This window comes from Haliotis rufescens, unplaced genomic scaffold (assembly GCF_023055435.1).
Source record: "Haliotis rufescens isolate VD_foot unplaced genomic scaffold, xgHalRufe1.0.p SCAF_4, whole genome shotgun sequence".
NCBI lineage: Eukaryota > Metazoa > Mollusca > Gastropoda > Lepetellida > Haliotidae > Haliotis > Haliotis rufescens.
Window position 1 is genome coordinate 12,770,225 of NW_025964112.1, and position 24,949 is coordinate 12,795,173.

Here is a 24,949-nt window from a genome sequence, read left to right on the forward strand (position 1 = left end):
CCGCATTTGGCGAAAACGGCACCTCTATTTTTAATAATGATAAGAACGATTTTTGTAGTAATATATATGGTTTATTTACATGGTATTTGATGTATTTACATGTTATTGGATGTATATGATATGTGATGTCTTTACACGGACATGTAAGAAGTCTGAAGGTAAGAAGGTATGAATAAAAGTTAAAATTCAATATTCGTTATGTTACAACAATGCGGTTATTCTGAGAATTTATACAATAGCATTATGTAGTTTATTTTATTATTATTTGTACCTCCAAGTCCAATGTCCTCGGCTCTTTGGGGCGCAACAGTTCCCGGGTTCAGTTCGCCATGCGAATGAGGGTTGAATGGTTTTGGCGTCAACCAATTCCTACACACGGTTTGTATTTCGGGTTAGAATAGGTCCCCACCAAACAATTCTTGTCGTAAGAGGCGACTTAAGGATCAGATGGTCAGGTCGACGGCGTGGATCGATGCGCACTGGATTGTTTGGTCCAGACTCGATTGTTTACAGGCACCGTCACATAACTGGAATATTGCTGGGTGCGGCGTTAAACAACAAACACACCGCATTTGTTTTCAAACAATCTCGTTCTAAATATACCAACCGATATCATCTGTAGCATTCAACAAAACTGCCAGTGATCAAAATGTGTCCCCAGTACATCATGCTATAGTGGACCCGTGAAGATCCGGGGTAGAATAGGTCTTCAGCAACCCTTGCTTGCTGTAACATGCCACTGTGCTTGTCTTAAGAGGCGACTAACGGGATCGGTTGGTCAGGCGCGCTGACGTGGTTGATGCATGTCATCGAATCCCAATTGTGTAGATCGAGGATCGGGTGGTCATGCTCGCTGACTTGGATGATGCATGTCGATCCCAATTGCGTTGATCGATGCCCATATGTCAAACACTGGATTGTCTGGTCCAGACCGATTATTTACAGACAGCCGTCATATAGAAGGAATATTGCTGAGTGCGGCGATAAACAACAAACAAACAAATGCAAAGTGGTCGGACCCGTGGAGATTCTGGGAATGAATATGGGAGCCCGGCAACCTATGCTTTTTGTAAGTGGCGACTTTATGGATCGGGCGGTAAGACTGTGGCTTGCACTATTGATTGTCATGTATTCAATTTGCTCGAATCGATGCTCATGAAGTCAAATACAGACCGGCGTCATGTCTGGAGTATTGCCGAGGGCGGCGTTAAACAAGGAACAAAAAATGTGTATTGGTAGATTAGTTACACTATTGCTGTTCTCGGCGTTTAACTTTAGTTTCAGATTTGTTAAGCTTCTTACTGGACACATTGCTTGATGCAAGTCATCGTGTCCCTATTGTGTAGGTCGATGCTCATGATGTCAGTCACTGGATTGTCTGGCCCAGTCCCGTCGAAGGCAGTGCGTGAAGCCAAACACGTGTGTCCCCCGCCGTGATACTACTGAAATATTGCTGAAAGCCCCTTCATTCCAAGCGCCGCTTGTCCCACAAGGCTTATACTATCGTGCTACTGGAAACTGGAATTATATGGACAGTTAAGTCCCTAGTCTCGGGGAGATAACTACATTCCAGCGTCGACGTTGTTTTCCACACCAAAGTCCAACCACGTAGTTACAACAGTGCTGTGGAGAAACGGAATCACGAGATATCGCGATGATTAATTAACGTAGACAGCTACATGTTTGCTGATTCTTATTAAGTGAAAACAAACCATTCTGCCGATAAGGAATATTACAGAAAAAAAAAAAATAGCATGGAGCGCTTTTCAAGAAATGTCTATTTTTCTTTGCGATAAAGATCATGAACGTTTGATCACGTGGTTGGAATCCGACTGAGGGTCGGCAGTCCATAGTTAACGTGTTACGTTTGGACTTCCTGACCCTGGATATCGTTCGATGCTTTAAGTGAACAGATCGACAGAAAAATATGGTAATGGTGTTCAAAGTGTGTCGGGCCAGGTGATTGACACACTGATTTGCGAACCATTACCTGGGTACAATGCGTGAAGCCTCTGTCACCTCCACCCCACCGACGTTATATGACCGGAATAATTATCAAAATTGCATAAACTCTCTTCAGTCAAAAAAAGCAGATCTATAAATCTATTTTATGGTCACTGCTAAAAGTACGTGACCGAAGGCATATCAACATATTTGTATGGTATCAGGTAAACGAAATTTCAAAACACGCATTTTCATTTTTAATGTTTATTGAACAAACCTTTTCGGATAACGCGTAAACACTTTTCTTAACAAATATTCACACATCTACATGTACATGGGTTTAACAGAAGTAGACTGAATAACTTAAAATAATGTGTGCGTATAAGATAAACCCTGAAATACAACAACTTTATTTATATTCATTACAGATGTGAGGGGGTCCATAGCGACAAAAAAAAAGGTGACAGAGTGAGTGAGACTGATGTTTGGTCATAAGCTCAACATTCTCGAAATGTTGCAATGCTACACCCAACTGGGACCTGATGCTACTGGTTAATAGAGAATCATATATAATATTTAATAAATATTCCCTGATTTCAAACTAAAACAAAAGTCGAGAGACACGCTTCTGCGAAAATACCTATGATAAATTAGCATTTGAGGAGTAGTAATTTGTTAAGGTGGTATTTTCAACACCGTTTGAAAAAGAATTTTTTTTTAAATGAACTTTACTTAAAACTCTAATGGCGAAGGTGAAGGTAGAATGTTTTTTTATTGCTACCGTCTAGGTACATATCAGTCAGGGGAGGTGGGCAACTGATGAAAGATTCAGTAAGGAATGTTAGTAAATAGGATCTATTTGAGCAAGGGAAATGAACCACGAAGAACATGGACTGGAAGAAGGGACAATCGATATCAATTGGCTTTGGATTCAGATTCCAATAAGTGTCAAATCGTCATTATTTCATCAAGCTCACAAACTTCTCTAGTCATGGTGGACGATACATGCAGGGTGAAAAAACCAATCTCTATGGCAACGGGGAGGAAAAAACTGTGGCATAGGTGGTTTGTTTCACACTTGTAGGTCAAGATGAAGGTCATCTGTTGGGGGGTCACACGTGCTCGGGTCACACCAGGGATGGCTCTCTCCGGTCACTTCCGGTTGGGAAGTTATTGGACGCAATACATACATTTTCACCGAAAAATACGAATCCTGAATCCCCAAAAGAACTCAAGATTTTCTATTTTTTTAAGCAAGATATAAAAGGGAATTTCAAACGACGGCGATGTATATATTACGTCAAATAAAACTACAGAAACACACAGGGAGTTGTAGATCGTCACTCTGGAATGAAAACAACATGGGAAGTTAAAACAGGTGGTTTACGACTACGCTGAGATATGTCACGGGGAGGAACACGCCTCTACAGGTAATCGCTTTCACCATGAGTTGGACACCGCTTGGCGCGCCATCATGACTTCCACTGTTACGTATACTCACCACTGCTACTACTACAGCTTCTGTTTACATGAATCAGTAAAACTACAGTTGTTGATACTATTGACCATTAATATAACAGCTACTATAACTGTTACTGCAGCTTCTATCACACTTTCTACTTGTACTACTACTACTACTACTCCTGCAACTACTACTACTTCTACAGCTACTTCTAATTCTACTACACAGTTACTAATACGGCTACTTATGTTGATGCAACTACGACTACTACTATGACTTCTACTACTACTACTACTACTACTACTACTACTACTACTACTACTACTGCTGCTGCTGTTACTAAAATACCACAATGGTTATTACTTTTTGGGGAAAGCACTGATATTTCCTAAATAGAAAATACTTCTACGACTAATAACTAATATAAAGTGAACGAAATTATTATTTCCTTTGTTGTTGGGACTTATATTTTCTGAATATGGTCAGTGAGCAAGTTACGGAACGGACTTGGGTATATGTGGAGTCTAGCCTGCCAGTGAAGGCCTAGCAGGTGGCTAGTGCATGGACCAGGTGAACACTCACATACAACATCAGGTATATGCTTTACATTATCACAGGTTAATACTCAGGGCTACATCCTCCGATCCATGTACACATTATCTTCATGAAAAATAATACATTACATGCATTTGATAAATACATAAAAACTGCCAAACATAAATATCCATCACACAAGCACACAATGCTCACAACAAAAGACAAGTCAGTCAGCTTAAAATATCACAATCCAACACATACATATAAGTAATATACATTTCTAAAGATGCATTCTATGCAGAAGTTCCATCACAATGTAAGGGAGAGTTAGTTTACAAGACAATGTTATCTATACGTATGGAAACAATGTGTTCATGTCAATGTCATGTATGAGTGAGTGACGGACAGTCAGTTTCATGATAAAGACTATAAGCCTCTTCTAGATTGTCTATCAACCATCTGTATACACAACAATATACTTGTCAAAATGTATCTTGGGTACCTTTACCTCGTCATACTGGCTCGAACCATTCTGTCCTATTGAAGCTGCTTGACATCAGTAATGGGAATGTAATATTGCCAAACCTTATACAGTTATAAGACATTGTGAGTCGTTTATGCTTTTTTGAACTGACTTGTGATGCAGAAAACATTCTTGTCAATGTTCAGCGCACCATAACACCAGTATGGGTTAAAACAAATTTAAAAACTTCTTCTACTACTACTACTACTACTACTAAAAAACTACTACTACTACTACTACTACTACTACTACTACTACTGCTGCTGCTGCTGCTGCTGCTGCTGCTACGTAAGGTTGGACTATACTCCTTGTGATAAATAGGCACATATGCATAATTTCTTTCTACCGTGAATATACACAGAATATGTTTGCTATCTACAATTCTGAAGTTAGGAAGCCCACTTTAAATCATAGGTAAACAGGCTGGCAACGTGGAGAGTTGGAATCGCGTACACATTATTATCACAATGCCCCGTTATGGAATATAACAGTCGTCCTTGACGTTCCAAATCGCCACTGTATCAAATCTGGGCTGAGCGCCCAAGCTGTCTAAGCACTGCAATCATATGTGTGTCATGTTACATAATAACTGAAACCAATATCTGCAGGCAGTTTCATACTATTGCTGTGTCATGCAAACATTCGACTTTCCAGCCTGAATTGAACGGCTGTTCACACGAATGCTTCTACTGTTAAGAAACCTGTTATATAATCTATTATAGCTAAAATGGATAGAATTATCATTAAAACGCCCGCATGTATATCAGAAATCAGCGGGCCATTGTAATGGGCTTGACGATGGGCCATTATCACGCCCGTTGTTAGATGACGTCATAGGGTAGGGATAGGTGACGTCTCGTTCAATAGTGACGTTATCTGGTTTGTTCTATGACGTTTCCATATTTGTAAAAGTGGGTCAGTGACATTTGTGTTGACTGCAGTAAATGTTTCAAAACCGACGTTGCTGTTTCTTTTTATTTGATAACAAATTCCATCCATTTTAGCTATAATAACGGTAACGCTCTTTTTCAGGGCATTATCATTTGCAGAAGCCCTCGGTCTTTTCAACTTCCCTACTTCGTCGGGCAGTTAACGGAAGACCTCGGGCTTCTGCAAATGATAATGCCCTGGAAATAGCGTTACCCTTATAATAGGTAATACTATTGAAACGAAGATGGAGCATGCGTTTCAAAGAGATGAGCAGGAATAGCACTATGATGCCGTCGTTTTAGAATATGATTGTCAAGGAAACATTCGTTATCATTAATGATCTCTGCATGCATTGCAATGCATATATTAGAGCGCAAGACGCTAAACTATCATCACAATACAACCATAGCTGCAACACTGACAACACACAAAGCACTATATTTTCAAAACATACTGATCAGAAGAGGAGCTAGTGTCAGAATGACCCATACTACATATTTTCTTGTGTCCTTTCTTCCATGCCTGCTTCTGACACGCCGTTGAACAGTACCACGCCTTCTTGCACTTGGAACACTGGGGAAACTTCTTGCCTTCATCGGCAGACTTCCCGCACTGTGTACACGCCATGGGCCCCTCCCCCTCGAAGTTACACCTGATACACCTGCACCAGAAGTTGTAGGAGCGGTACAGCCAGGCTCGGCGCTGTCGTCGAGGCATGGTTGTATTTATATAGGTGATACACACGTCTTCGCCCTTCTTCATCCCTCCGCGGACCCGTACTCCTACGCCAGGTTTACCGTCGACAACGTAGTCCATCACTTCCGCGTTGTTTGCGCACGAGTGGTTCATGCAAGCGTGAAGAGGAAACATACCAGCGAACTCTCCTTCCGGGGGCTCAGCTGGTATGAATTTGGCGATGGCGTGCCATTTGGGTTTGTCTCTGAATCGCTCGATGAAAATTCGTAGCGGGTTTCTGGAGTCAGAAAATGCTTGGACGTTGCACGTGGCTTGGAAGTATCTCCCGTCAAACTCTCGTTTTGTGATGTCGTATTTCAGTCCGTCGCCAAGATCTTGAAAGATCTCGATCATAAGTTGAAACATCTTGGGGATGACATCAGCGTTACTTGAAGAGCCATACGCAATGAATCTGAAATGTGTGTCTTACATGAAGTACTATGAACAAGACAAAAATTGAGCAGTGCTCACTAATACCCCCGACTTCCACATATTTCCAACAAGTTCAAAACATGAAAAAAGCAATATTTTCTCAGAAAATCCATTTAGCGAAATCAAACTTTGCACTGCACCTCTCCTAACTGTAGCCCCAATTGAAAAAGAATCCATGAAGTAGTTTTTAAGTTATAGGTCCTAAAAAAGAAATGTCCTCGGAATGACGGACGGAATTCCTTGGTATAATTACATAACCCTGCATTCGTGTTCAAAAGTAAATTCCCATGTTTCTGTTCATCTAAATAGAAAATTAATGCCCTTGGCGTTATTTTTATAATCCCAATTCTCAGCCAAGCGATTCACGATCATGTAATATTTTTTTTTAAAGATAATATTACGATCAATACATATGCTTTGTAGAATGTATATTATATCAAGAATGAAAATCCGAGTAAAAAACATTATCCAAATTTTTTTAATGTGCGTGTAAAAAAAAGATCTGTGGGACTGAATAAAACTATGTTAATATATATATAAGGCCAATCTACTGGTTAGTTATTTATACTGGTGGCAGTATGAGAACTGTGAGGGAAGATCACAGGTGTACCAAAGGTGCAGGGGCTTCCTTCTATAACGTGGAAAGGCAACATTGGCTGGGAGCTACATATATCATATCCTGACATGCACTATGTGTGAGATTATCTATGGGGCACTATATTGCTAAAACAGACTGGAGCACCAGGTTGCTGAAACAGACTGGAGCACTATATTGCTGAAACAGACTGGTGCGCCGTGTTGCTGAAACAGACTGGTGCGCCGTGTTGCTGAAACAGACTGGTGCGCCATGTTGCTGAAACAGACTGGTGCGCCGTGTTGCTGAAACAGATTGGTGCGCCATGTTGCTGAAACAGACTGGTGCGCCGTGTTGCTGAAACAGACTGGTGCGACATGTTGCTGAAACAGACTGGTGCGCCATGTTGCTGAAACAGACTGGTGCGCCATGTTGCTGAAACAGACTGGTGCACTATGTTGATTTCTATGAAGAGTCATACATCACTGAGGGAGGAGGATAGCGTTACTGTGGAAGTGGTATAACAGTGAACGTAGGGACGATATGGGGAGGGGGCGAGAGACGGGTGAGTGAGGTTGTGTGCAGGGTAAAGAGGAAAACACAAACTTTTTTGTCACAATTTTTGTTTATTTAAAAGCGTAATAGGGCTTAGAAAGTTCAACATATATCTTTATAAAAACGCATGAAGTTACGTTATGATTTTATATCAAATTCAGCATAAAGTTCAAAAGGGTTTTAAATTTATGATGTTATTGATTGCGTTGTACATCTTATATATTTTTTTCTAGTCACTGATAATTTCGAGAATCAATACTAATAATTTATAGTAAATGCAACAAAAAAAGGAAGAAGTATACCTGTTAGTACCATGCTCCAGGAAAATAGAGTTAGAAGTGGAGAGGAAATATAATTCTTAAATCACCGCCGTAGAGGAGCTTGGGCCATGCTCCAATCAGACATTATTGGGATGGGTCTTCCAGCCTTCTCAGCCAATCGCTTTGCTTGACAGGCAATAGTTGCCCACATTTTGACGAGAACAAAGGGAGAGAATGATGCGTTCCACCAACCCTTCCAGCACTGGCCGTCGCCATCCTTCAATGTTTTGTAATCGTCACAGATTTTATACAGCTTCTGAATGGACTTGTTGACTGAAGGACACACTACTCTGTGATAGGTGGTCCACGCTTCGTCCCGACATTCTATACTACAATATATCTCCCTGGAACAACCCTGACACGGGTGAATTTTTCGTTTCGGCCAGCATTGCGCGATGGCTTTTTTGAGTTCCTCATTTTTAAGATCTGTGGGACTGAATACCCCTTCCGGTTTCAACATGGAAACGGCGCACTGGCAACATGCCGGGACATCCTGGGTTGCTAGAGTCTGGGCCAGAACCATTGGTTTGTCAGTCAAAATAATATCGTGATTTCTCATATCTTTCTTCGCCTTCACAGTGCGGCCATATTTGCTGAAGGCCACCTCGGCGTTGGTTTTGCTAGCTAAGGGGCCATACAACCTGGCAACGCGGATCGTCTGGAACAAGATGGCCGCCTCCTTGTTTTCCTTTTCCGTGTTGAGTTGTGTAGACCGCCTCAACCACGTCTCCGCCATCAACGGTAACTCCAGCCCGTAAAGAATCTTGCCTGTTAATCAACATAGTATGAACATACTAGAGTCACCAGAAGTCAATTTGTATGAGTGGGTGAGTTAAAATTTAACGTCGCATCGGCATCATGTCAGCCATATAGCGACCAACTTGTATGAATAAACAGTTATTGAGAACATAACTCCCTGATTTTACATAGAGACACTGCCTCGTCATCACATAGATGAATATATAGTGAATGTGATTGAATGAGTGAAAGCATCCAGTTCGTCGCCTCTTACGACAAGCATTGGTTGCTGAGGACCAACAATAACCCGGATCTTCTCAGGGACGCGTGAGTGAATGACCACTTTGTGAACGGACACAGGGCGACACCACCACCGACTAATAATACACAATTCTAGAACTAAAGTGGAAACGAGCAACAAATCCGGAGATAACTATTTCTTAGCATATTATTAACATATATTTTTCTGTTATTAATGATACTAAGTGATACCATTTTCTTACTTTATCGAAATTGTATTTCAGATGTTTTCTCCGGTTAACAGGCCTCAAATGTTGCGACTAAAACGGTCGCCAATGCGACCTAAATTTCAATTTGTTTACTGTCTAAAATTCAGTGGTAGCCAAATGACTACCTACAGAAATATCTTGTGGCGACTACATTTTATTGCTACACATATGAAGACACAAAAATAAACATGTCTGCTACTAATTGTACTCGCAAATAATTCCTCCTAAAGTCGACAATGAACCGAATAACATAAGTATTTCATTTTAGTTGATAATTTATTGGATAAGGAAAATAACAAAACTCAAGTACAGTTTCCACTAATATACAATTCCAAGACTAGTGCTATGACTTGTACATATAGTAATTTGAAAAAAGATCATTTCAAATGCGTTTGGCTACCTACAATTTTGCCTTGACTTCTTTACCACTGGCTACCTGGAAATAAATACTTGGAGGCAATATGGCTACTTGGTAAAATATTAAAACTTTGAGCCCTGGTTAATTTCTCCAACTTCCATGATCGGAATCAGAGCTGTATTATAATTACCACTTCTCAAACCAAATCCGTACTCAATCTTTCAGTCTTTCACTCTAACTCTGACACATACAAGCACTTACAAGCGCATACAACTTACACTAGACGAAGCAGATGCCCAAACATCTTTATGAACAATCTTCTCAGACTTCCTCACACTTACTGGCACTAACCATTTACACAATTTTCTTATAAACTCACAAGTACTGAGTGTACATGCAATCATTTACCCCTTGATCTGAGCTTTTTTACAGGTCCCTGCGTTCCTGACATTGCGCGCCATTACAGCGCAGTCCCGCCCTTCTGTGCCAGCCAGGCCATGCAGCCTGCGTCAATATTAACCTGACCGTTAACCTTCTCCCGTTCCAAGACAGGTGCTTCATGTTTATATCAAACGATAAGCAATTATCCATCGGGGAATACAAGCAAAGCGTCTCTGCCACGACGTGAGCTGAATATCACAATTTCACTTCAAGCGCGAATAGACCCGTGAAGATTCCTGGGTAGAATAGATCTTCAGCAACCCATGCTTGCCGTAAAAGGTGACTATGCTTGTCGTAAAAGGCGATTAACGGGATCAGGTGGGCAGGCTCGCTGAGTTGGTTGATGCATGTCATCGATCCCAATTGCGTGGATCGATGCTCATGATATTAATCACTGGATTGTCTTGTCCAGTCTCGATTATTTACAGACTGCCGTCATATAGCTGGAATAATGCTGAGTGCAGCGTTAAACAGCAAACAAACAAACAAATCAAGCGCGAATACAGCTTTTTGAAATTTGGCAAGGAGGAAGTCAAAATGTGTGTGTGGGGGGGGGGGGGGGGGAGCGGGGTGCATTTAGAATTCAAAATATGCCTGGAATAATTCGGGAAGCATTTTGCGTTTGTTAACCAAAACCTATCCAATAACCGGCATAATTTCCTTGATGTTTGCAAGGAAATAAATGCCATACTCGAACGACATTTCGCGAACTTTGACCGACCAATGAAATGACTAACAAGAAGACGATATAAGCCAATCACAAAGCAGTTTTCTGGAGCTTATCTGCACTAGTTTCAAGCCCACGACTTCCATTCAAGCACACGCATTAAATATTTTGACAGACAATTTCGATTAAAAATTTGAAAACGAAACAATAGAACATTCTCTAATGTCCAATAGATGGCCGAGATTGTAGGACAGAGCTTTCCACTTGCTTTGTAAAGTATCTTCTGTCTTATAAATGTTTATTTCATTGAAGCGAGATATTGACGATGATCTTTACGGAATCAGTCGCACAGCCTGTAACCGTCGTTCGGAATACCCCGTGTTTACATTTTCGAGGTTGCAATTATTAAAAAAACACATCCTGACTGCCACTTTCCTGATCTGTAAGCTACGCTCTAATTGGTCATTCTGACCTGACCTGTAATGGGATGTCCTCAGGTTTGTGTTTAGCGGTAGCGTGAGCTAAGGTCTCATTTTAATGAGATTGTGTAACTACATCAAACGAAATCAGGAGGAATAGTGTAGTGTAGTGTAGTGTAGTGTAGTGTAGTGTAGTGTAGTGTAGTGTAGTATTAAACTGTAGAACAATGTTGACACAAAGAGGTACTGACATCGTGATCTGATTAAAAAAGGTCTGGCCCCTTACCTGTAAGACATTATGAAATATTGAATAAGATTCCGCGTCAGAAAGATTTCGAGTCACTCAGGGTCAAGCTCGAGGGCCTTTGGATGAAACAACTACACAGATTGACGCTCGACAGTGTATACAAAATATCAAGGAGCCATCGCACAACAGCTCGCTGATGTTTTGTATACAGGCTCGTGTCAACATGTAACTACGTGAAAATCCAGGTTACAATGGGTATTCAGCAACCCGTGTTTAGGTGACTATGCTTGTCGTAACAGGCGACTGACGAGTTGGGGTGGGCAGGCTCGCTGACTTAGTTGATGCATGTCATCGTATCACAATTACGTTGATCGATGTTCATGATGTCAGGCACTGGACTGTCTGGTCCAGACTCGGAATTTTATCGTGAAAAATCAATTGTTACCGAAAGGTCCTTGTCCCAAAGTGTTGTTTTTTTCAAATTATATTCTACGTATGCAAAATGGCCGTTGGCAAAATTGGGTGTCCGCATTTTGAAGGCAAGCAACGACAACTCTTCCATTAACATCCTGACAATCAGTCGAAGAGCTAATATTTAAACCGGACGTTGTACCGGACAAAAACATGTGCACCCGTTGCTCAAACGACGCGTACGGTGACTGAAATAATTATAGCTTTTGCTTAATATTAATAATTGCTAAAATAAGCGTGTAATATACAGGAAATCAGGAACAAAAGATATCCCTACAGACCGTTTCACCGTGGGTATACATGCCACAGGGATACTTCACAAAAGAACAAATACACTTGAAAATTGGATTTGACCATACAATTACAAACGCTATCAAAACGTTACTAGGATGAAAACTGTCGTCGAAACACTGCAAACTTAAGGTCTAAAAGACAACTATGATACCCGTATCAATTACATCATCATTGAATAACCATTTCATTTTTAGCCACCATCAAACATGGGTGTATACTTTCTTTTGCCCGGCAGTTTATGTTCAGAATACACGTCCTCCTATTTGAAATCGACTATATCATTGCAGAGTTGCGTCTCTTGGGTGTACCAGTTACCCATGACAGTGGGCCTGAATTCCATATTAGCCCTTATTATGTTTCTTGGTTATCATGCCATGCCCGTGATCCTGGCATGGGTTTCCTCAAAGTGTTTAAAATGTCTCAGACCTTCATTATATCGCCGACGGTCTTTCCTCCCACATCAAACTGACACGCCGTGATATAACCCAAAGGCTGTTGAAGTCTGCATTAAACCTTTACTCACCCACAAAGATAACATGATTTATTTCTCAACTCTTACCTCCAAGAAGCCACACTTCCGCTGACCGCACAGATTCAGGGAACGAGTTGACGGTTCTGAAGGCCTCTCTGTAACCCTTCTGTTCGTATAGAACCTCAATCCTCCCCTTCCAGGTCTCAAAGTTGGTAGCATCATGCTCCAGCGCTGCGGTGAACTCTTCCAGAGCTTCACTCAAGGCACCTTTGGCCTTCGCCCTCAGTCCTTGGATGAGATGCACGCGAGACCGTTCGGGATTTGGCATCAATGGAGTTATTTGCGGCGCATCAAACAACTTCCAAGTCTCCATTATTTCCTTCTCTAGACTCTCCACATCATCGTCTCCCGGGTAACGCTCCTGGGAACACATTTTCAAGGCATCGTAGTTGGACTCCGACTCTTTATCCGCAGCCTCGTACTGATTGATAATGGCGTGCTGAAGATGTCGAAGTCCGGCGGCGATGGCTTTGTCGTTAGCGTTAACGTCCAAACCATTCTTGTAGGCCCTGTATGCGTCTTCAAACATTCCCCTCATGGTCAGGGCCTGTCCCTGCACAACATAGCCCGCCACGCACAGAGGGTCTCTGGCTGTGCATTTCTCTGCCTCTGTCACTGCGTCCTCGTATCTTTCCAGACCAAGCAAACACTGGGATTTCTTCAGGTAAACTTCAGTCTTGCACTCGACGTCACTGCTTTTATCTATCTTATTGTAATGAGACAATGCCACCTCAAAGTCATTTGCACCAAAGGCGTCCTCCGCACTCCTTAAACAGTCTGCCAAAGACATTGTACGGTATTTGCCTTTTAGCCTTGGCCCTACAAAGAAATAAAACGTGATGAAAAGTTAAACATAACTACAGTCAACTACGGTTATAACGAACTCGCTTATAACGAACTGACGGATATAACGAACTTACTATTTGGTCCCGACTATTTGCTGTAGTTATGCTGTATATATGCTTATAACGAACTACGGTTATAACGAACTAAAATTAGAAGTCCCTTTGAGTTCGTTATAACCGAGGTTTACTGTATTTGAATGACGTTGCACTTATAGTTCATCTCATATCATAAAAACATCGCAAACTAGTTCTTGTAGGATATGGTTTTACACCGCTTTTAGCAACATTTCAGCAATATCACGACGGGGGGCCCATAGATTGGAATCACACTTTGTAGCCATGTGGGATATCGAATCCAGGCCTACGGCTTTAACCACTAGAATGCCCAGTTCCCATTGTCTAATAGTTTGGTATTTTTAGGTTTGACTGTATTCATCCAATAAACGGGCATCGTGTGGGTACAGTCTGTGATCATGATAAGAATATGTCAACTTCCCTCTTTGCATCGATTCTCAAGCTAGTAATTACAACCATTCATGCCTCTGGGTTAAGTTCAGTCGCTGACCGACTATCGCCATACAGCTGGCATAAGGTGTGGCCTAAAACAATATTCACTCATTGATTCACTCAATACAGCAACGTGTTTGCTCGCTGCTTGCTCGTTGCTGAAAGCATTTTTCGATCACTAAGGTTTAAGAGTAATAACAACAAGATCGGTCTAGATGTCGTTTTCCATGGCTTAATCATTAGGTAAATAAAAGCGACAAGGCCATATCCATAATGATAAGAAATATCCATTTCAGTCCATTTTCGATTCCGACTTTATCATAAGATTGTTTTTATGAATCACTGACTTATAGTGATGATACCAGGGGTGTTCGCTAAATGCATACAAAGAAAAGTGAATTGTTTGCATGAAAAAACACAGGAACATAGATTACGGTACAAGTCAAAATAGGGAATTGCATCCGACATCATTTTTGTCACTGATGTGTCAAATTTGGAAATCTCCACGTACATGTTTGTCATAAAACTTCTTGAAAGGTTTGCTGAGGAAGACACCTTTTTAGCTGGAGCTGTATGACGTTCAGTGAAATATTGCTGTTTGGAAAGTTAAGGTCATCTTCTTGTCATACAGTCTTGAGGAGAGCGTATTGTCACTGTGAATCTTTAGTGAGTGAGTGAGTATGGTTTTACGCCGCTTTTAGCAATATTCCAGCAATATCACGGCGGGGGACACCAGAAATGGGCTTCACACATTGCACCCATGTCGGGAATCGAACCCGGGTCTTCAGCTTGACGAGCTAACGCTTTAACCACTAGGCTACCCGACCGCCCCTATGAATCTTTAAGCATAGATATAAATGTGAATGAGATAAAGCGGTTTCACTTCTCTTTCTATTCAGGTTGGAAAATCTTTGGGAAGGAATGGGTATTGTACCATATCAGATCGTCGATATACCTGAAGCTATAAAAATCCCTATATTTTGACTTTTCCAATCCGATCAGATATTCCTATTCATATGTATAACAAAAGAGTCAGCAAGACGGGGAGCACAATTCGGATGCCTACTTCTCGTCTAAACATCTTAATCCGAAATTTGACATCAATGAGGAATGCCTTCATTTCATATATTGTTTTCTCAGTAGACTTCAGATGATATTTGCCTGATGTAACTATATCTATGGACACCACCATGTATAATAATGATATAAAGGCCCAAACCGAGAGTTGGTGCATCGTATTGTGTTCTGCCTTGAGTTAGTGTCGTACCTGTTGGTGTCAGGGGGCCTCAATATATGATAAATACTGGGTATGTAAATCTTGCTGCGCCAGTCCACGGCACCACATTGTAAATATAGTTTATAGGTCGAGACTTGGTCTTAGAGAGCACACGTGGTGAGGCGAAATCAAAATTCACGGAACTGTCTGGGATTGTGATTATCGCGTCTGGGATATGTAGGTGAGATTGCAAGAAAATAGATTTGTAACGTGAGTGTGTTGGCGCCATCTTGTAGCCGATAAAGGGGAATAACTGCGCATAAATGTAAAGTCATCTGGCATTAACTACCCCCCATTCGCGGCAACGTGATTAAACTGCCACAATCACTGTCATAACACAATCTCTGTGTATCTCTGTAAAGCCTTTACTCTGGTCTTTTATCTTTCTTTTATTACTTTACACAGACGAAACAAATACATCGCAATTACCTTATAACTGAAAATAATACAAAATACCATCTGATCAAGTGAACCGAAGTAAAGTTTCACATTACCTGCCCAGCAGACACAGAGTGTATGTAGATTATCCTAAATGTAGCACCGACATTCCAGCCTAGTTCGGCAAGGGTGGAAACTGAACTTTTATAGCCAGTCAACTCCCTTGCCTCTGGAAAGCGTATTATGAACCATGATACACGCCATCGGGGTACGATGATAGGCAATCCACCAATTACAGAGCCTGACCAGTCTTACGTCTAGTAAAGGTGGACTGAGAAGCCCCCACGGGTACATCAACACATATGTTGCTATTGTGTAGCAGAACATACGGACTAATGTGAAAAACAATAAAGATTATACATGTTTGTACTAGGGGTCTACCTAGTCCTGCACCATGACCGTGGAATATATTTATTTTATGAAAAAATAATAATCTAGAAATGCATACAAAAGCAATTCTAGCCAGCTCAAGCTAGCTCTATTCCACATTCTATTCTGAAATAAGCATAGGGATTTGTTTTTATTTTTAGAGTCAAGAAGGATATTGTGTAATATAAGATTTCAGAGACTAAATGTTAGTCTAGGGGTCTACCCTGCTGAACCAATTAAACGGATCTCCGGTAGAAGGGGGGCAATAACAAAGAAAAAGTGACCCAGAACGAAAGGAACAGTGACGTAAGCATTCGCTCTTCGTCTGATAACAGTCCCCTGAAATCGTTACAAGGGAGGACAGGTCTTCCAATTTACTTCAGTACGCCATGGACGGCTGCCAAAGTCCTCCTTTCCCTCGGAATTGCAAAAAATACGAACCCCTATCTTAGCGCTGTCTGTTGACAAAGCTAAATAAACGGCTGCACATGCCAATCAGTTCCAGGGCAACGTCACCATGGTAATTACATCTCTGCGAGAGATGCTTCAGTGGATGCTAGAACTCTACCACAACGTTCTCTGACGCATTCAACATGCGAACCACGCCAGAAGAAGCAAATTAAATAAATGTAATATACAGAACCTACAATGATTAGAACCATATACCGTCGTTTTTGTTTCAAAACCTGGTACACTTTGTAAGCCTACATGATAGAAACGGTACTTACCATTAAGTTGACGCGTGGTATGTGCGGTCTCTACCAGTTCGCTACCATGTTACGTCTCGGGGATCTAGCGAGGTTATAAAGGTACTACCGAGACCATGCGCACTCACTTACTGACACTACGCTAGATCAAATATCCCCCTTCCTCTCGCTAACGCTCTCTCCCTCCCCCAATGCCAGCTGGTGGAAGATAATCGTGCCACGCTTCCAACACATGCGGCCGACATGCAGGGATGGGGTATCTATTACACATTCATATCGCAGGGGGCAGGGTCTGGTGAACTCTCTGTATCTGTGGGAGAACAAGGCGCCCGGGGGTCGAGATGGGTCTCGGGTTGTCAGAACCTGTGTGTTCATGGGCTTTGTGTTATGAAAACTGTGCTGAAAGCTCTCTGACGGAGATCAGAGGCGCTTGGGAAATTCTGCATCTGTGAATTTCAATGTTTGTGTGATCTTCTCTTCAGGCAATATTTTAGTAACTGCATGTTTCTGAAGTCTGTCTGAAAGTCCCTGAACCCTATTATTTTCTATTTCGCCCATCTCTTTTTGATTTTTCGCCGGGTTCAGATAGGACTTCTTTCGAGGAGTTACTTGTTTCTATCAAAATTATATGTTTTCAGAGACTAAGCATAAGTATAATGTTTGGGTGGTTACACAGTCTAACGAATCAACCGACGGTGTCACCCATTATCACATTGTCTCATTGTCTTACTTACACCCACAGTCCATGTAATTGTTATACGATAATAATAACGGGGGAGCAACGAGATCTAGGATCATTTTCCGACAAGAGATTTGGTTCCATGCTTGACCGCCGCCATTAGTTACGTGCGTCAGATTTTATCTAAATCTATCTAACTATGATGTAAACTGACACTAACGACCGCACCCCTCTTTGCAGTATATACTCAAACCCCACCCCCTAATTAAGCCTAATTATGACACTACCTACCACAGATGCAATTTCCATCTACCTACCGTTATCCCAGCCCCAAACTCGTCTCAAGTTCAAAAGACAATCCACAAGAACATTCACATACACACATTCCCGCACTCTGTGATCTCTAGACTTGCACAAGTCTAAGGCAACAACTGGACTAAGTATTTAATTCATAATTTCGAGATTATATAAATAATAAGAAAAGGCGTACCTATAAAAGATTGTACTGTCCGCTTGTCTAGACTTGTCTATTATAGGTATAGAATTACTACACATCCATGGACTTATCTTTCAGTATAGCCTTATAGCAAGACTATGATCGCCTACGCCGGAGTCTGCTGTCTGCAGAAATCATGTATTTGTGTCTTTACCCTCACCCTTTAACCCCACTATCCCCATGCCGTCCCTAACCTCTCGTCCTAGACTAACGCTCAGTCTCTGAAAATATATAATAAACAAATAACTCAATTTTAAAGGAGACACATTGACAGGGGAGGGGATGGGGGATTCAGAATCTAGACTTGCTTCATTTAGAGCCTTTCCATATACAGAAAGGGCTGGGCTGAAGAGAAAATAATATGGTTCAGGGATTATGAGACAGTCTACTCTCGACCTAGCCTGTCGTCCAGACCCAGGCGACAAGGTTATATCCCAATAGTTAGACGTCCCATTAGTTAGACGTCCCAATTGTTAGACATGTTTATTCGGGCAAAGAGGGAATATACCTACAGGTGTAATGGATCGGTCCTAATTAGATTAAAGTACTGGGTAGGGATAGGGGACTCACAGTTTAGGGAGTAATATATGTTATAATTTCGTTTAATTAACCTAAATTACCTTACTCTCAGCACAGGTTCAATAGGCATGAGATTTCCTATGTAAACTATGGAGTAGCTTAATTGTCTTACTGTATGATTAGTTGAAGGAGTCGAGTTTAGATTATCTACTCATCAAACAAATAAAAATGATCTTGGGGTACGTATCATTATCAGTATCGATATGGTTGGTTAAAGGTAAGTAGAGTACCTCACCTCTCGGCTCGGAAGTGAGCAGTTGATATTAGATGGATATATTTACAACAGAAACCGCGAGAGGCAAACCTGCACACATTGGAGATGTGTCGTCAAGACGTGCAATGGGAAATGTACGACTGTCGGTGACTTTCTTTGCAATCAGTCGGAACATAACCATCCGCCTGAAGATGAAACCAGAGTGAACTTTGTCTGCAATCTTCGTAAAAGAGCGCGAGAAGAAACCAAACAGATGCAGGCATTGTACGAGGAGCAAGTCACTCAAGTACATGTAGATGAAGCCAACATGCCAGCGATGCCGTCATTTCAGAGCGTGAAAGGTGCACTTTACAGGTAAATATCATCCCGTATTTTTGACTTGGTTAGAATTTACTCTTTTTTTAGGTCCCACATAACTTGTTTCGCTCTTAAACATTTCAAGTTAATGAAATCATTATCAATATTTCATGTAACATATGTGTAACTGTTCCTTTGCTCTTGTTCAGGCGTTACATTCCAGCGTTACCCAGGTCGCGGTCAGCAGTAGACATTGAAGACAAATGGTCAGAGACAACAGATGGACGTCCGTTTCTACTGTTCAGCGACGGCGACGATGACAAGATCCTGGCGTTCTCCACTGCAGAACAGATACAAGCACGCCAGGAAGCTGACACCCTTTACATGGATGGTACCTTCACAGCATGTCAAGGTTTATGGGATCAAGTATACATCATTCAGATCATGCCAGAGTTGGTCCCAACACCTTCCCTCTTGTGTTCGCCCTTTTGCCAGATCGCCAAGCAACAACCTATGGCCGGCTTTTTCGACAACTGAAGACAGAAGTTCAAGAGCGATTCAACAGACCTCTGTCACATAGCACACTTGCTTCGTCTGGGATAAATAAACTGTAAAAGTTATTAAATGTAAAGTGTACATTACCAAAAACTGTCACAAAGTGTTGTTACAAACTGTATAAAATTTATCAAATGTAAAAGTGTCATTAAATGTTAAGTATAATATTAAAGTATCTATTTAAAGCTGCTTTCCTTTGTTTGTCAGATCTTATCTGGACTATTCCATTTTAAAGTCTGAGGTAACAAGCATAAGGATTAGTGTGCACTCAACCGTTTAAAGTGTTGTTATAAGCTGTCTAACTATTGGGACGTCTAACTAATGGGAGGACACCGGCGACAAGCATAGTCGCCTTTTACGGCAAGCATGGGTTGCTGAAGACCTATTCTACCCCGGATCGATCAGATTTGCATGTCACTTAGCAATTACTGAATGATATCGTGTTATACGTGTAGTTATTGTATACAAATATTTCTCCGGTTCTAATCAGCTTTCTACACTTCCTATCTAGAACTAGTTTAGCACAGAAATTCCAATTCTGGAAAAATAAACTGTTAACGAATATTTTTTTTAAAACTATATGAAACAGTTTGGGATTACCATACAACACCAAAACTAAACCCAAACGAAGGAAAACAATTAATATTAATTACATGAAATAATTGCACAACATGTTGTTTATTTGTTTGTTTGTTTGTTGTTTAACGCTGCACTCAGCAATATTCCAGCTTTATGACGGCGGTCTGTAATAATCGAGTCTGGACCAGACAATCCAGTGGTTGGCATCATGAGCATCGTTCCACGAAATTGGGATCGATTACATGTATCAACCAAGTCAGCGAGCCTGACCACCCGATCCCGTTTTTCGCCTTTTACGGCAAGTATGGGTTGCTGAAGATCTATTCTACCCCTGAATCGCACAGCATGTAGCAAAGACATAAATTCAGGACAAATATAGCAAATGTCTGTCACTCATGCAGAACACAATATCACTTTAGAATATATATGACACCAAGTCTTGAAGCTTAATTAAACTGAAATTGGGATCCTGGGTTAGACTTGTCCCCAGCAACTTATGCTAGTCAGTAGAGGCGACTAACGGGATCGGGTGGTCAGACTCGCTGACGCGGTTGATGCATGTCATCGTATCCCAATTGTGTGGATCAATGCTCATGGCGTCAATCACTGAATTGTCTAGGCTAGACGCGATTATTTACGGACCGCCATCATATAGCCGGAATATTGCCGAGTGCGGCGTTAAACAACATACAAACTAGCTTTTCGTGACGACACACACCTCTACATTTCCCAGGTGACGACAGTTCGCTGACATTTCTCTCCATGTACACTTACTTGACTGAAGACTAACATTTAGCCCCAGAAATAAAGATGTCTTATTTAAAAATATATAATTATCTACAAAACATAAAGTAAATACAAAAGGATCCAAGAACAATGCTTGATTCCTAGAGCCGAGGCAATCTAGACTTGCCAAGACTTTGTAGACTTGAATTGGGTTCAATTTTAAACGCCAACCCATGGAACGGAATCCGATTGAAGCGTCCGTTATATCCGCTGTATTTCCTTGTTTAATCTGTACAGCACTCGTCGAAAGGGAGGTGAAGGTTTTTGTTTGAACACATTTACCTGACTGCATTTAATTGGGCGTGTGATTGAAATTGAGCTTGACTGATTGATACAATACTTCAGTTAGACCACGGCGTTTCAGGGATGAAACTTGGGATACTTGGCTGCCGTGCTCTAGCTCTATTCCGCTGTGGTGTTGCCCCGCTCCGTGTTGAGACGGGTCGCTACAATAATATACCATTGAATGAACGGGTGTGTTTTAACTGTCATGAATGCGTGGTTGATGAAAGCCATGTTTTATTTCATTATCCTTCTTATAAAAACATTACTGATAGTCTTTTAACTACATGTGCGAATCTCTGTGATACTTTTCAAGTTTTATCTGATGTTGATAAGTTCTCTTTTATTATGTCCAATGATGATTCGTTGTTTCTAACGGCCCAAACCTGCAAACTTTTACTTGAAAAACGCAAGAATATTTTATATAATGCTGAGATTTACCTTCTTGATATATTTTACCACTTATATTATCTACTTGTATTTATTTTTATGTGACCTCGTCTCTCATAACTCATATTGAGTGGTTCTGTACGTTTATCTATGTTCTATGTATATATGTATGTAGTATGTTGTACAGAAGTGAGACGTTAATAAACAATTGTCTGGCTGTCCCTGCAAACTTGATTCAAAATTGTATTTTATCAATTCATCAGTTAGTTATTACCCTAATTGCACAGGGACAATGATCGCAAACGCCGTAGTTTTATCCGTTATCGGAGAGCGGAAGGTCCGGGGTTCGATCCCCGGCCGCGTCATACCAAAAGACGTTAAAAGATGGTACTTGTTGTTACCCTGTCTGGCGCTCGGCATTAAGGGGCTAAAATAAGGACTGGTCGGCTCGGAGTCAGTATACTGTGTCTGAGTGGGGTATTCATGTTAAACTGCGGCATGGTATCTCAGTGAGCTAGCACTATAAATCGGCATCAGTCCGGACTAGTACAAGCAGCCACACACACACATACACGTGCATGCACGTCGCTATATAAGTGCAATAATCTTGGACGCGACGTTAAACCCAACTTCACCTCACCTCACCTCACCTCACCTCACCTCACCTCACCTCACCTCACCTCACCTTATCCGTTATCAAGGGAGTAAGACACGTGCCACTCCCGCAATTAAAACTTCATCGTATTGCCTGGTTCCTGGTTGATTATGCGTTGTGTCATCTTTATGATGAGAATAAACGAGTTCACCACGCTATCTGTGTTGGTCAACTAATTTAAGCTGTTTTTAATGTTTAACAATAATCATTATACAAACAGGAGCCTGGAGAAACACCCAGAAAATGTTTTCAAATCGAGCCTGGTGGCGGTTCATTCCAACAGTATGGCCTGTTATGTCATAATTCACAGTTGAAACGCAACATTTATTGCCGTAATAAAACCTTATGTATACACCCTCCAGATGGTTTGTGCTCAAGGGGATTATAACACATCCATTATCTATCTAATGTATTTCTCATTTCAGGGTAGCCTCTATGGGACACACCGTCATTACTTTAAAATCACAACAACTCCCCCACCCCTCCCGATCCCCATAAAAGCAAAATATGTGAAGGAACTTGACCAAATTATCAAGAACATATATACTGCTTAAGTTTAGATTCTTTATCCTAGTTTCTTTCTTTGTACGGTTTGGAATAGTGATCTGATCAAACACCCAAGTATGGCTAAATCTATAAAAAGGCCTATATCCTTTGTTCTGGTGAGCCGATTATTTAAAAGATTTAAAAGAAGCGAAATTGTTATGTAAACAAATGAAAAATCGGAAAGAATATGATGATATTTTTTTTAGGAAAAAGGCTATAAATACTTGTGGCCCATTATAATGTTGGTATAAGTATTGAACGATAGTAGTGCTGAGATAGGTTGTTGTCCCGATTCATTATGTAACGCGCCGAGCAGGGATGCGTCCGTTAGGCGTGCATGCCAGAAACGTAATATGAGGGTGGGTTCGAATCCCAGATTCGACTTGAGTATGTTTCTTGGTTTGTCAGCACCATCCATTTGCCCGTGGGTTTCCCAAATTTGTAAAAATCTAAGACCTGTATCGCTTCGTGATTTCCTCCCACATCAAGCTGACACGCCTTGATATAAATAAAATACTCGTTCCCGTGATGATTCAGGGGTAGAATAGATCTTCAGCAACCCATGTTTGTCGTAAGAGGCGACTAATGGGATCGGGTGGTCAGACTCGCTGACTTTGTTGATGCATGTCATTGTATCCCAATTGCGTAGATCGATGCTCATAATGTCAATCACTGGATTGTCTGGTCCAGATTCGATTAATTACAGACCGCCGTCATATAGTTGGAATATTTTTGACTCAATCACTCACTATGTCTAAAATCTCCGCTGAAAATTAGCATGAAAACGGATATATGTCTTATGTGTATCCAGGATTGCGCTAACCACACGGCATAGTGTTAACACGGGAGATATACCTTTCTTGTCACGTCACTCCTTAATCAGCCAAATTCGTCAGTTATCATTTCGAAAAAAGTTACCTTTTTCTAATAATGCCGATGCGACGTTAAATTTTAACTCACTCACTTGAAACGAATCTACGCCATAACGAGCGATCTACGTGACAGTCCCGTGACTGTAAATGCGAACTGTCCCGCGACGACCTTGTTACATAGTAAATCGAAACAGAACGTGTCTTCATGCACACTTGATTGTTCACCACTCCTCCCACCCCTACCCCCTCCTCCAACCCCCACCCCTCGTCAAACACTGCACCCCCTACACTTTCCCTCTCTCGCGTCTGTAACCCACACCTGAACGCAAGCGGAGAAAGTGATGGTTGCCACGGTAACCATTTGCCCCAACCAGCTTATTAATCGCTCAACGTACTTCGTGTACTTACCGCTCTAATGCCGAGGAACGAAAACATTAACGTACATTGCTGTCAGATCGCTGCAGCAGGCTATGTGTATATTTAGATCGGTTTACAATTACATTACTAATAAATACTAATTAAGAAAAGAGTCATTCCTATCTTTACCATTCGACAAGGAAGTTGTATTAAGCTGCACAAACAATCTTGCGACATAACGCTCGCCTGTAGCACAAAACGCCTACAATCGTTTCGCATTCGGCAAAATCCGGTCTCGCTCGCAGGCCCCGCCCATTTGAACCAGCTTCACGTAGACAAGCAGGCAGAAAGACGGCCGAAGCAGTCAGCACGAGAAGTTCGTCAAGTTTGGAAATATCTCAAAATGACCGGCGACTGGCAGCACGGATTGTGTGGATGTTTTGACAACATCGGGATCTGTATTGTAGCATACTTTGTACCTTGCTACACGTTCGGCAAAAATGCTGAGGCTGTTGGTGAAAACTGCTTGACGTGCGGAATAGCCTCGCTGGTACCTCTCCTCAACATATTTGCTTGGGTACAAATTCGAGGTAAAATCCGAGAGCAACGGTCTATCGCCGGTTCAACAATTAACGACTTGTTAATGATCTGTTGCTGTCCGTTATGTTCCTTGGTTCAAGAAGCACAGGAGGTTCAGGGTACTCCGGGCGGGATGGCCATTGCTCGCGAGTAGAGGAGGATGTTGGTGAGGGAAATACCTGATGCGTTGATGTGACTGCGGCAGAGATAAAGCGGCCTTCTCCTCCCTTCCAACAACAAGCGGCAACATGGC

At 41.5% G+C, this 24,949-nt stretch overlaps 1 protein-coding gene across 1 annotated transcript; it reads right to left on the reverse strand.

The window, feature by feature from the left end:
* Positions 1–3,150: 3,150 nt before the first annotated feature.
* On the reverse strand, positions 3,151–17,073 carry LOC124111367. Its single transcript, XM_046471037.2, has 5 exons — positions 16,852–17,073; positions 12,716–13,507; positions 8,060–8,780; positions 5,888–6,543; positions 3,151–3,289 (listed from the first exon to the last, which is right to left on the reverse strand). The coding sequence occupies exons 2-5, from the start codon at positions 13,476–13,478 to the stop codon at positions 3,285–3,287; spliced, it is 2,145 nt and encodes a 714-aa protein (XP_046326993.2). The 5' UTR covers positions 13,479–13,507; positions 16,852–17,073; the 3' UTR covers positions 3,151–3,284.
* Between the last annotated feature and the right edge of the window lie 7,876 nt (positions 17,074–24,949).